At 29.4% G+C, this 13,434-nt stretch overlaps 3 protein-coding genes across 3 annotated transcripts in view; all 3 read left to right on the forward strand.

The window, feature by feature from the left end:
* Positions 1 to 967, forward strand: part of LOC108684889 — a 3,764-nt gene extending 2,797 nt beyond the window's left edge. Inside the window, exon 3 of the mRNA XM_018189420.1 lies at positions 220 to 967. Coding sequence (XP_018044909.1) covers positions 220 to 429 — 210 coding nt within the window. The 3' untranslated portion in view covers positions 430 to 967. The remainder of the gene's footprint in view (positions 1 to 219) is intronic.
* Positions 968 to 2,680: 1,713 nt separating this feature from the next.
* LOC108684883 lies at positions 2,681 to 4,665 on the forward strand. The gene is made up of 3 exons (XM_018189407.1): positions 2,681 to 2,748; positions 3,133 to 3,168; positions 3,770 to 4,665. The coding sequence occupies exons 1-3, from the start codon at positions 2,737 to 2,739 to the stop codon at positions 3,995 to 3,997; spliced, it is 276 nt and encodes a 91-aa protein (XP_018044896.1). The 5' UTR covers positions 2,681 to 2,736; the 3' UTR covers positions 3,998 to 4,665.
* A 6,934-nt stretch (positions 4,666 to 11,599) lies between these two features.
* Positions 11,600 to 13,434, forward strand: part of LOC108684927 (neprilysin-21-like) — a 9,465-nt gene continuing 7,630 nt past the window's right edge. The window contains exons 1-3 of the mRNA XM_018189470.1: positions 11,600 to 11,615; positions 13,033 to 13,102; positions 13,236 to 13,333. Of these exons, the coding sequence (XP_018044959.1) occupies positions 11,600 to 11,615; positions 13,033 to 13,102; positions 13,236 to 13,333 (184 nt within the window). The remainder of the gene's footprint in view (positions 11,616 to 13,032; positions 13,103 to 13,235; positions 13,334 to 13,434) is intronic.

Below are 13,434 nucleotides of genomic sequence, written 5' to 3' on the forward strand. Positions count from 1 at the left end.
TATAATTAATATATAATATACATTTTTATTTTTTATTTAACATATTTTAATTCTTCATACTTTTAATACATATATTGTTTTTATTATTTGATATAATTGATTATTTCTATTTTATGAATTGTATAATTATCCTAACATTTACAGAAAAAAGCAATATTCAGAAAGCGTCTAATAATTATTCTGAGCATAATGATAATATCATTTTATTATTATTTACAGCAAGTCTATCACGCGCATTTCATCCCCCAGCAGCCCGCCATTCCGCCTCCACATCCGGGTCCCCTGCATATCAAGGGAAACGACCACGTCAATAGATTACATTATGATGGTCCTCATGTATCACATCCACATCTCGTTGGCGTTGAGCATTACGCCCCCGCTCCGGAACCTGAAATCTCCATCATAAAGACTAAACACGGCTGGGATTAAGGATCCTGTATGACGATGCCTCTTAATTAAACCCATTGATCTAGAGTGGTCTATACTGGAATGGCACTCATCTCGAATCTTATTGATCAAAATAATGACAGCAGACAACTTCGTCGACGATATATATATATATTTGATTTTTCGCAAATCCAAATAATTTCAATTGAAGACAAATCAAATTTTGAAACCTTTAGAAGAAACGAAAAATCATGGACCACTCACGGATCGCAGACCAGGCAGCCAAACTTAAGAATAAAACAAATCCGTCTTGATTTTACCTTTAGAACTACATATGACATGCCTTACACAAATATACATGGACACGAATATCCGCATCTTTTTCTGTTCCTTCATCTTTCCCAACACCGAAATTCTCGTGCGGCAATTGTGGTATTGAAGAAGACATCATAACATCAAAGAGAGCGTTTTCCCTTTCCCCCTCATTTCTCGGATCCCGTCCTATTTTTCTTCACCGCACCAACACTTTTATTTATTTTCTAATAAAAGTTAATGTGTACGTCTTGTGATAAAACAGAAATTACGTTGTCGTTTATTCATGACCCAGATCCATTCTTTTTTGTTACAGTCTAACTTCGTTTTATTCTTATGCTTATTTTTATTAAGTTTTTTTTTCTTTTTTTTCATTTCTTTTTTTTCTACTCTCGAAAAGAGTGATAACGATTAGTTACGATAAGTCGGAAGAAATAAATTCCAATATGATTACGTGTAAAGTATATGTAAGAACATAAATTGTGTAACATATTATTAAATGAGTACATGTTACACCGTTCTACAATTTTCATCTCAGCTTTTTTCAAGCTACATTATCAAGTCTCCACAAGATCAGTCAAGTGTAACAAGATACAGGCACTTGTTTACAAGTTAATATATTGTACGAGGTTGCATTTAAAGTTTATGAAAGTTTGCCTGTACTGCTTATAAACTAGGCCACTTTGCAAACAGGATTAATTATTATTTAATTAAAATTAAATTATTAGTTAAAAATTTTTGCTATATAGCAAAGAATTCGTTTTAATGATATAAAATAATTATTATATTTAGTAGCTGTTATAATAAAATAAGTTAATTTAATATTAATTTCAATACATCTCGACGCGTAAATTTTGTTATAATAAATGTAAGAAAATAATAACAATTTTATGTTGCAAGAAGAATGCGCTAATAATAGAAGCTTATCTGTAGCTAAAAGAATGCAATATATAATTTTTTATTTTTCATTTTAAATTTATTCTTGACTTTTGCATTTAATAAATTATTAATTGTGTATGCATATATATTGTATAAATGTTGCTTAAATAGAACTAGATAATTAAAAAATGAAACTTAATTACAATTAAAGCATTACAATTGTTAAATCATTATAATTGTTAAGCATTACAATTGGTTAAAGCATTACAATTAAAAAATATTGCTGAGAAATAATGAAACTTATGTGTCTTATATAATATTTATACATATATTAGATGTGAGAAAAAGTTCGTGACGTTTTTCCCATTAAAAAGCATTTAAAAAACGCTACGAACTTTTTCCCACTCCTAATATGTTTTAAAATTTATGTTCTCTGTAATCATATAATAAAACCTATAATAAACAAAATAATAATACAAATTAATTTTCTTCTTAGAAAATTTTGATAAATTGCATAAAGGATAAATAAATTTTCTAATTAAAATTAGACAAAAATTAATGTAGAGCTAATGCAGAAATAATTTGAAAATTAAGTTTTATATATATATATACACACAAATAAGTTCATCCCAATCAGTCTAAATCAATTCTTCTACGGGAATCTTATGAGAAACACCGTAATTCCTTAAAGAAAAAAATCTTAGCGATTGCGTGAATTATTCGATCTAATCATTGTAATTTATCATCGCGATCTAACACGCCATTCTTTATTCAAGTAAAGCATATTTTATCTAACATTCACATTTACATATACACACCCACTTACCGATTATTGTGTAAGATTAATGATAATCGTCTATTTGATGGTCCACATCATGATCTTCTGCATCAGTATCTTTAAGGGTGACACCATCATTGATATCGAAAATATTGGAAGCGTGACAAGGTGTGACGTCGCGGTTGGGCGGGCACCTAACAAGGGGGCCCGAAAGGGTGTCGGTCGCATGGTTAGTGAAAGGGGTCTGTGCGACGTGCCCCCGCCTAATGCCCTGAGAGTAGGCCTGGACTTGGGCAGGGACCTGCTATAAAAGCATACCGCGTCGCCCCTTAGACATAGTGCTTGCTCGTATAACGCAAGAAAAACCATCGCTCGCCACCATGAAGTTCTTCGTAAGTTTTTCCCTTCACTTGCAACGACTTCGTCGCGTTGATTATCTTCAGCTTATATGCTTTTATCTGTATATAGAATTATGTTATATTTATGTAAAGAAAAATATTAAATCTTGTGTATACTTAATTATTTAACTAATTTTATCTTATTTAATGTAGCGTGTTAAAATTGTATATCTTTTATTTGACATATTTTATTTTACTTGTATTTCTTCTGAGTTTTTATTTGTCTGGTGTTTATTTATATTATTCTTTCTTTTTATTTATTTATTTATTTATTGTCATATTATTTTAGGTAGAGTTAATTTTTTAAATTAGAACTTGTTTAAAGTTTTGTATTATGTTTTATTATTATATTAAACATTGTGTGTTCTCTTGTTACAGATTGTTCTGTTCGCCATTGTGGCGGTTGCCAGTGCTGTAAGTATTTTATAATTATTATTTTAAAAAGTTTAGTTCTAACAATATTCCATACTTTTCTCTTTATCTGGATATTATTATTTTATCGAATTCTAAGTTAATACGCCGTTTATTACATACTATCAAGAAATGATCTATTATAGAGAATGTATAATTTTATATTATAATTATCTAGCAAACAATTACATAATATAACTATTTTCTAACAAAATATTAAAATATTAAAAATTAATATGAAATTAATAGAAATGTTTTAAGATAATTAAACGTAAAGCAACAGCTGAAGAATATCAGTATCTATATAATCCTAGACTTATCATTAAATTTTCTGCTTAATTAAATCTATTATCTCCATGTCGAAACCCAGCCGCAATTGTATCAAATTGATCACGCTCGTTTGTGCAATTTCCGTCCCGAAGTTCCTATTATCCAAGCTATAATACTCTCTTGCATTCACTCGCAATTTCATAATGGGAGACTATGTTTCCTGGAAATTTTTTGAGATTATTAGATTTTCTGATCGCTTCAATTACGTAATAGCATGGATAAGTGAGAGTAGTTTTAGTGATTAATAAAACATCTTGTCTTCTTTTATATTTAGGGCCATTATGCGGAGCACATCCATGTCAATGGGCAACCCGCCATTCCGGCCCCCAAAACTCTCCCGCTCGCCCTCCACGGTAACGACCACACCACCCGCCTTCACTACTCTGGAACTCATATAGGGCACCCGCACTTGGTGGGAGTCGATCATTACATCCCGGCGCCGCATTACGAGCCCCAGATCGCCAACGTGGCCGTCCACGGCCACGGACACGGCTGGCATTAGATCCCATCACCTGAGCCAGCAGACTCGCTGGTCTGGAGTGGTCCACGACGAACGCGTCATCCTGAGGCTGACATGAGGCAGCAAATCAGCAATCACCACGATTGGTGAACGAAACAACGAATGAAGTCTTTGTCGAGAGTTCCTTCTTTTGTCTCTTCGGCAAGACGTTTTAATTCTGCGAGATCGCTCGCTGAGGATTGTGGATGTCCGGCCTCAATGGCGAGGCTCGAGGATCTCCGGTCCGAGGGTCGAGGATCACGGAGGAATACCGTTGCGAAATTGAAATATATTGGCAGATCGAAATGGAATTCGACTGTCTCAGGATAGCTGCCATGACTTGGGCCACTCCCAAAGACCGTTCCCAGAAAGACCAGGCAATCAAACTTGAAAAAAGCCCCCCTCCCTCGCCACTCTCCCATCTTCTTTTCGTTTTGAAACCTTGACGCTACATATGACACGCATCGTATGAACATTGATGAACAATTAGGTCCTTTCGTCTATTTCCATTTTCCATCTCATTTCGTCAACGTCAAAATTCTGTGCGGCATACTAAAGAAGAGACCATAACATCACAATGCGGCCATTTCTTCCTGTCCCCATTATTCGTCTTCCGGCAGCAACATTTTTATTTATTTTATAAATAAAAAGTCGATTTTTACGTCTTGTGATAAAATGCGTCGTTTGTTTTTTATTCGATTTCACCCCAAATACATATCTCTCGTATATTGCAAAATATCGCGTTACGTCATGAAAGTTATTCAACTAGAAAACATATATAAGATTAGATTAGAAAAAACAAAATGCCATAATGATAAAAAAGCAAATAATTTTAATACGAGAGCTAGATTAATCAAAGTAGAAAAAGATATTAAAAGTAAAACTGTATTAATTTAAATAAAACGAGAACAAATTCGCAGTTTGTTTGATATTTATTGAGGATTATTGGATTGGAAACTCATTGAGAACTGCTAATGCAATATGTATTAAGCAAATCATGCAAAACAACTCAATAGCGAGCTTGTGAACTCTCAGTAACGGTCAAATAATATGTCAATTTCGCGTAGTTAACTCATTAATGTTGCTACTTAACTGTATTTCATGGTTTCGACTACGTAATTCGATTGCACAAACTGATACTGGATTAACAAAATGCACTTTGTCGAGTAAACTGATCGTAATATTTATTCAATGAATACGAATGGCTTTAATATTCTTGTCTTATTCATTCAAATGTATAGCTTTAAGGATATCTTCTTTATGAAAAGAAATTATTTTTATTTAAAAAGTTTACAACTTCTTTACATCATCCTTTCGGAATTGCATATCCGTCAGACTGCAATATCTATTTCACGGGAAAGGTTCTTCTGGAAACTTTATGTAAACAGCCCGACTGCGAATCAATCTAACGTCGCCGAGCAACGGATAATCCAAACAGAGTCACCCTAAAGCTGGTTGCTATTCTTTTCGTCGCGCGACTGGTATCGTGCATTCGATGCCGCGATGCGAATCGCGTATATTTTCTCACATAAATAATTGAATTGATTATAAAATAAATCTACTGCAATTACGTTCTATCGTCGTTTCGCATCAGTCGACAGGGGAGACGTTCGTTCACGAGGATAGAAATGCATCAACGGTATCACGGATGACGACTGTCATCAATGTGCGATTCGGTACGAGCTCGCTACATCGAAATAGTTCAACAAGATTTTCGCATGTGGTCCCTCAACTTTTTAGCTATGTTAAAATTTAGATACTTTAAAATTTCTTATATCTTTAGTTGTATTGCACGGACTTTTAATGAATTCTCTTTGACACCAAATGCTATGTTATAAAAATTTTTGACCTTTACTATTAAATGTGTTTCTTTTTCAAAATGATTAAAGCCTTGCAATACATTTGTCGATGTTATAATTTCATGTGTTATAATCATCGATAATTGAAATAATATTTTAAATTTGAAATAATTAATTTTAATTTGAAATAATTAATTATTTCATTGAAATAATTAATTTTAATTTGAAATAATTAATTATTTCATTGAAATAATTAATTTAAAATGTTTTATGATTATATGTCCAAAATTTTTGCGGACTTTGTTCAGATTTTTAAAATTATACTGTTCTAAAGTATAACGAAGCATTTAAGCTATTCTAAAGTATAACAATGCAAGTATAACAATTAAAGATTACACTTTATTTTTATTAATATAATAATTAGTATCTTTATATTTTTTATCTATTATTATTATTATCTATTTTAATAATTAACGTTTCAAAGTTATATTTTTTCTTTCTGCAATATTTAAATTTTAATTGTCTAATTATCTTATCATTATTTTTAAATTATTAATAAAAATCTTTATTTTTTTAATACTTTTTAAAATACTTTTGTTATACTAAATTATATTGTTTGTAATATTATTTTTTTTATTATAAATCCTGTTTTTGTCTAGATTTATTTATTATGAATTACTTTGAGGTTTCGTTAAAAGATCGATGCCAAAAAGAATTCGATTTATTAATCTCGTTAAGTTCTCTTAGACTTGCTTGCGGTCACACCGCGTGATTTCAGCACCACGTCGGTGCTTTTCTATGAGAGGTTTACGAGTGTCTTTACTATTCGTTTGATCATTCGGAAAACATTCTGGCTGCAGTTTGCTTCGAGCAACGATTACGTAACAGGAAAGAAAGAATTATGCATTATACCTCGGCGAAACTGTTCTGCGGAAAAGGGACACGATATCCGACTGCACGATCGTTCCACTGAATGTATGTTCTTATTTACACGATAATCGTTTTGCTTTATTTCTACCCAATTCGCGAATATTATGCAATGATTTCAGCATCATGTTAGCGCATGCTAGCGTTACGTTCTTATAAACTCTTATAAGGATTCTCGTATGCTTTCGAGAGAAAGCAAAATTTAGTTGCGCTTTGTACACACATTTATTAAACACAGATTTTTTATTTAAACAATTTATTTAAATTATATCAAATTGGAAAAATTGTAATATTAAATCAAATTTATTGAATACTACTTAAATTTATTGAATTTAATTAATGAAATTTAATTAATTAAAAAAATAAACTTAAGAAAACGACTCTAATATTTTTCCAGTGATTTAATTAATTTTGAAGCCTAAAGCTAATTTTTAAAGAAAGAAAGCTAATTTTTTTTTTCTAGAATTGATTCTTTTAATTTAAAGTTCAAAATATGAATTGGAAAACTATTCTTTAATAACTGATGTGAGTCAGATATATATTCTATTAATGCAAAATTAAAGTAGATATGACGATATCCTATTGAAAATTCTTACGTTCTCCAATTAATTTTCTGAAATGGCATGAGCGAATCATTTACATCAAAGTGAACGTTACTGCGGAATGTCGGAGAGTCCACGTTGCTCACCTACCTATAATTATACTGTACGTCGCTTAGAGATTTTCAATTTTTCTATTTGAAGCACTGAAACTCGAGAATGTAGAATGATCCAATCTATACAGAATACCAATCAATCTATACAGAATAACGTATAGAAACGGATGTTTTCTTCATAAAACATTGCTGCGAACTCAATTCGCAGCGGTGCGTAGCCGACTGGCAAATATACAGTTATGACTGCTACAGCAATCAGGTGCATTGCGAATTATTGCTTGTGACAAGCTTTTTCTGCATATGAATATTCGTTTCCTCGCGTTGCAATAACAGCGTAAAAAGAGAATCGTTATGGCCCCAAAATGCGATCACGCGAGATATATTATTTATTATGATCACGAAGTCGTTTATTTGCGCAATTTGCTTTTTTTTTATTAATCTTCTGTCTCTTTATTAAACTGACCTTTTCTTAATAATTTCCTAATTAATTTTATTTAATTTTTATTCACCTGCAATATCTTCAAATTATTTTATTCAAATTTTAGTAAATTTTCTTAACGTTAACTTTTTATTTTACTAATTTTTTTCTAAAATATATTATTTTTATATTTATTAAGTTTATTTTAATTCTAATAATTTTCGTTTACTAGAATGGAATATTTCATTCTTTTTCGAGGTGATAAAAAGAGAAAGTAACAAAAACAAGATAATATCTCTACATTATTAGATGATCATGTAAATTAATTCATGTTATACGTATCTTAATATTAGACGAATAACTACGAAATGCGTTTTACGCATTCGAAAGTTGATAGAAAATGTTGCATATCGTTGATTTAAATCGAGCCCCCAAGTTAATGAACACGCCCCCAAGTCGAGTAATAATCATTCGAGCGTAGAGACTAGTAAGTAAGCATGATACCAGTACCAATATAATAATTTACATGCACAGGCATTTAATTAGGTTCCCAGTCGCCTAGTCTGCCAGTAGCACATATTTCACGACGATAAATCTTGATTACTATCCCGACAAATATATTCCTCGATCAACTGGAGGAACTATTAATGCTCGAGTTTCAATTGCAGTTAGATATGGATCTATTTGAATTTATATGGCAATCGGGAGATGCATTCGGTACGCAATTTTATCTTGACAGATTACACTATGATATGTATTGAATTTATAGCAAGTGGAAAGTCATAACTTGCTTGAGAAGGATGAATGAAAACTTGAAATGTATCTTCAATTATCAAAATTCAAAAATTGGAAGCTTATTTGACTTTCACTGATTTTTTTTATTTTTCTTCTTTTTTAATTTTAAATCTTTTTTTTTAAATTATTAATTGTAATTTAATTAGAAGAATTTTTTTGTGTCTTTCGAATTATTTTCTTTTGAGGATAAGAAATATTTGTGATGTCACGAAGAATTGTCGGTTTTCTTAATCGATTTATCTTTGTGAGGATGTAATCGATTGTCATACTCGTGTCTTCATCGTCTCGAAATCATAATAATTCTAGACGAGCAGCAGGCATCATTCGAAATAAATTTCCTTTCTATTGACCATTTACCGAGGAACTGGAGCAACTTCCCCGATAACGGGAGCACAAATACGCGATCGCATGCTATCTATCCGATAGAGCGATTGCATGAATAATGAAATGCAGTGTGTGGTGCATTACGTAGCACGCGTTGTTGCATACTTTCTCTCTTCGTAATGAATGTTTTTCCGCGATAAAACGTGTTTCCTCGGACGCCGCTCGTTGCACGTGCGTTATAAGCTTGACACGTCCTGTCCTTTTGATATTCAATATATCTTAACTATAATATCAAGATGACAGCTTTTTATAACAATGGTCAATTATATAAGTGGTTTTAATTATCTATTAATCCTTTTAATCTATTAATGTATAGTTCTATTTCCATTTAATCGTTAGCTTTCTAATTAATAATTTTCTAATTGTAATTGATAAAATAATAATATTCTACACAATTAATATAATTATACATAACATTTTTTATCCATTTTATTTTATAAAAAGATAATCCTTTTATTAGATTCGTTTTATCATTTTGTCATTTATACAAAAATCACTAAAATTATATAAATTATATAAATTATAAAATTATAAAAAATTTAATTGTGAATTAAAGGGAATATAAAATAATAGGGAATATAAAAAATTATATATATGGAATTATATATATGAATAGGGAAGTATAATAATATGATATTGTTTATTAATTTTATTTCAATAGAAATAGCATTTTTTAGATAATTATAATAAAAAAGATATTCTCTTTCGGTTTATCTTTTATATTTGGTGTATGATTATTTCAAATCTTCGTTCTTGAGTTAGATTGGAAAGTACAACGAGACTTATACATGCAACTAGAAGTTCGTAACGGAAGTACAATTACATAAACGTTTACAGTACCTTGTAACTACCTTGAGGAAGTGCTTTTACGCAAACAGAGCTTCCTAATAGCGTGGCTATAGCTTGCAGGCACGTGCCAACTCTGGTCAAACTATATACTATAATAATAATTGTTAATTATTTCGTTTGTAATCCGATCATTATCATGATACGACTGATCGCGTGCGAAAGGTATATTTCACTTTGCGCAAGATGGAATTAACGGAAATTATTACGAAATCGTTACAATTTCATTTTTTCCTGCGGAAATTCAATTGAACGAAATAAAATGATTTGAAAGGAAACTAAAAGACTTAGACAAGAGTTATTTATTATTGTCACTATTCATGTCTAGTTAACATTATTATTTTAATACAATTATAATATACGTACAATTTAAATTGAACTTTAGAATATAATTCGATTTAAGGGTATGATTTTATGAGAATGTTTAGGTCTTAAATCCCTTTCATTACTTTGTTCCATTTTAATTTACATATACAACTTTAACTTCTACGTATAGGCAAACCATTTACGAGACAAGTTGAGCACGATTTCTAATCTGATTCGTGACGCAGGTATAAATGGGAGAGCGAATAACGTAAATAATAATATTCATTGATTAATCAGCGTAAACTTCAAATCAATTATGGTTTAAAAAAAAAATAATATTGTTTTGAGATACAAGCCACTTCTGCGCATTCAAGGAACAAACATTATTTTCGCAAATTGTAGTAACATTTCCTAACTTTACTGTAGCAGAAAAACATAATTTTATTGTCTAATGCATAAGCATTAATAATTATTTGTACGCATTTTTAATTACTTTTATTTTGTATAATAAAAATTATACAATCAAAAAAGTTACAAGAATAAAAAAATAGAAACTTAAAAAAATTTTATGAAATAGACTTATATTTTTATAAATATTTTAAATATTATATTAAATAATTAAAAATAATCGTCTTCTCCACACGCACACATGCATGCACGTACGCACGCACGCACGCACGCGCGCGCGCGCGCACACACACACACACACACACACACACACACACACACACACACGCTCGCACGCACGCATACAATTAATAAAGTATACTATAAAAAGAAGTAATTTAATTTTAAGATATTAAAATGTTATTCTTATTTTTATTTTTTAAATACTTAAAAATATTTTAATTTCAATTTTTGCACTAAACAAAACATTATGTATTTGAATTAAACACATAATATTTTAAATTCAAACATATATTTTGTTTATTGAAAAAGTTTAAAACTAAAACTTCTTTAAGTGTTTAAGTGTTTTTTAAGTATTTTTAATTCGTTAAACTGAATACTTCTTTTTTGATATTTGTAAAAGAATTAATTTTTTTTTTTTGAATGCTTATTATATTAAATAAATAATATAAATTTTATATTTTTTAAAAATTAACACATTTTCTTAGAATGTATAATGCAGAAGAAATTATTATTTAATTAATTAATTTTTTTATTCCCAGTGGAGATTCTTGCTTCATCGACACAAGCATAAATTATTGTATTTGATGATATCGGAAGGGTTGAAGTCCTACCAACAATGATGCTGAGAAAATACCGGGTGTCAGTCATTTTTCACAGGGGCGTTACACGTGGGTGTTATCGCGAATGATCGGAAGGGAAAATTGACGTTTGGTCGCCGTTGTTATTGGTTTTACGACGACGTACGACAAGAACCACTGAGAAAATGTAAACGTATGGACATTGTCTGTCTGACTCGACTCGGTATTCAGTGTCGTCAGTTCGATCCGGTCAGTGGGCCATTCAGCATGAACAACGAGCGCAGTAAGTTATATTTTTATACACTAGCTTGTCTACCTGACTTTTCTTTTCCGGTGCACCATATGTACGTACATAACCCGGTAATGTTCCCATAGCCGATGATATTTTGAAATTGAAGTCAAGAAAAGTTTCCGCAGTTTTTACATTACGTGCCTGTTATTCTTGCTTTTGCGACTGCGGATATAATACTAACAGACGTAATAATAATGGAAAAATAATGTAATAATATAAACTTAACCTAAAATTAATTTAAAATTACAAATTAATTTTTTAATAATAATGTTTCTTTTTTTCAATTGTATTCTTTTATATCTTCCATATTCAGAAATAAAACAAATATTTAATAAAATAAATCTAACAGAAAAAGAGAAAAAAGCACAATTGAAAAAAAGCACAGTTGAAAATTGTATAAAATAGTAATACATAAATCCTATTTTGTTACTAAAATTTATATTTATATTTATTTAATTAGCATAATTATTTTAAATACAATTTTATTATTGTTTTTGTTATTAATAATAAAAACATTATTTGTTTAAAATGTATAAATTAATATTATTGCACAAAAAAATTTATTATGTTTTTTAATATTAAAAATTATGTAGAAAAAGTTATATGTATACATTTATATAAAAAGATTTCGTTTATTTGAAATATTTCTTTGATTAATTAAAAAAAAACAAAAAATTAATAATCAATTTTGATTTATCCGAAGAAAAACTTTTATTTTACTTTTAATTGTTTTTTTTTTAATTTATTGAACACTAAGATGATCCTATTTTGATATGCGATAACAAAACTAGGCTATATAAAGATAGAAATCTACTGTTAATAAACGTAAATCGCTCAATAGTTTTGACATAAAACAAAATATTAATTTTTCAATACTTTATTTTATAGTTTTTTGTAATAAAAAAAAGTGTATTGTATAAAGAAAAAAGTGTATTGTCATAAAGATAATTCCTATTTAAAAAAATTTTTTTTTGGTAATAGTTATTATTTAAATTTAATAAATTACTTTTCTAAAAAAAGGTAAAGTTAAAATAAACTGAAAATTATGTAAACTAAATATATGTACATATAATTTAGTTATTTATTTATAAAAAATTAACTTATTTTTTAAATATGATATTAATTTCTTCATCACTTAAAAATTATAATAATATTACAAATGTTATCTAGAAAATAATGTTGGTATATACATTATAAACAAAGACTTACTTTTTAAAGTAAATAAAATAAATTTGGACTTTTGATATTAAAAATAATAACAATATATATATAAATAATAATAACAATGAGAGTACTTATTCTTTTAAACATGCAGGTTAAATTACGTAATAATTGCTGCTTTTTAAAATGATATCGTAGTTTGTTTCACTGATGATTGTTATTGTTTTCATATTTTTTCTTTTTTCAGAGAATGAAGATTCCGTTTATTCAGTCGGAAGCCAGAATCATCTGGTGCCGATAAGATCCAGGAAAACCTTGTTAGTAAGAAAGAGAGATTGATAGTTTTCTCTGGATAATAATTCATTAAATTGCTATATTAAATTGAGAACATTTGTCCGCTGCAAGTAGATCAATCAGAGTCTCTGCTAATTAGATATATTATGTTTATAGCTTCAAGAAGAAAAGTCAGATTTCCAATCTGTCGCTGATAATTTTGTTCGTTCTGGTGGGTGCCTTGTTCATAACAGTTATGATACTCGCTGTACTTTGTAAGTTTCTTCTTTAATATATCTTATTTATTAGACGGAACTATGTTAAAAATATATCTATTGTATATTGAAATATTATGTATGTATATATATATATATAT

This window comes from Atta colombica, unplaced genomic scaffold (assembly GCF_001594045.1).
Source record: "Atta colombica isolate Treedump-2 unplaced genomic scaffold, Acol1.0 scaffold141, whole genome shotgun sequence".
NCBI lineage: Eukaryota > Metazoa > Arthropoda > Insecta > Hymenoptera > Formicidae > Atta > Atta colombica.

Excerpts from the sequence above, each read along its gene's own strand:
- LOC108684883 (XM_018189407.1), top strand. Across the intron at positions 3,169-3,769 it reads TTGTGGCGGTTGCCAGTGCT|GGCCATTATGCGGAGCACAT; the intron begins GTAAGTATTTTA and ends TTTTATATTTAG.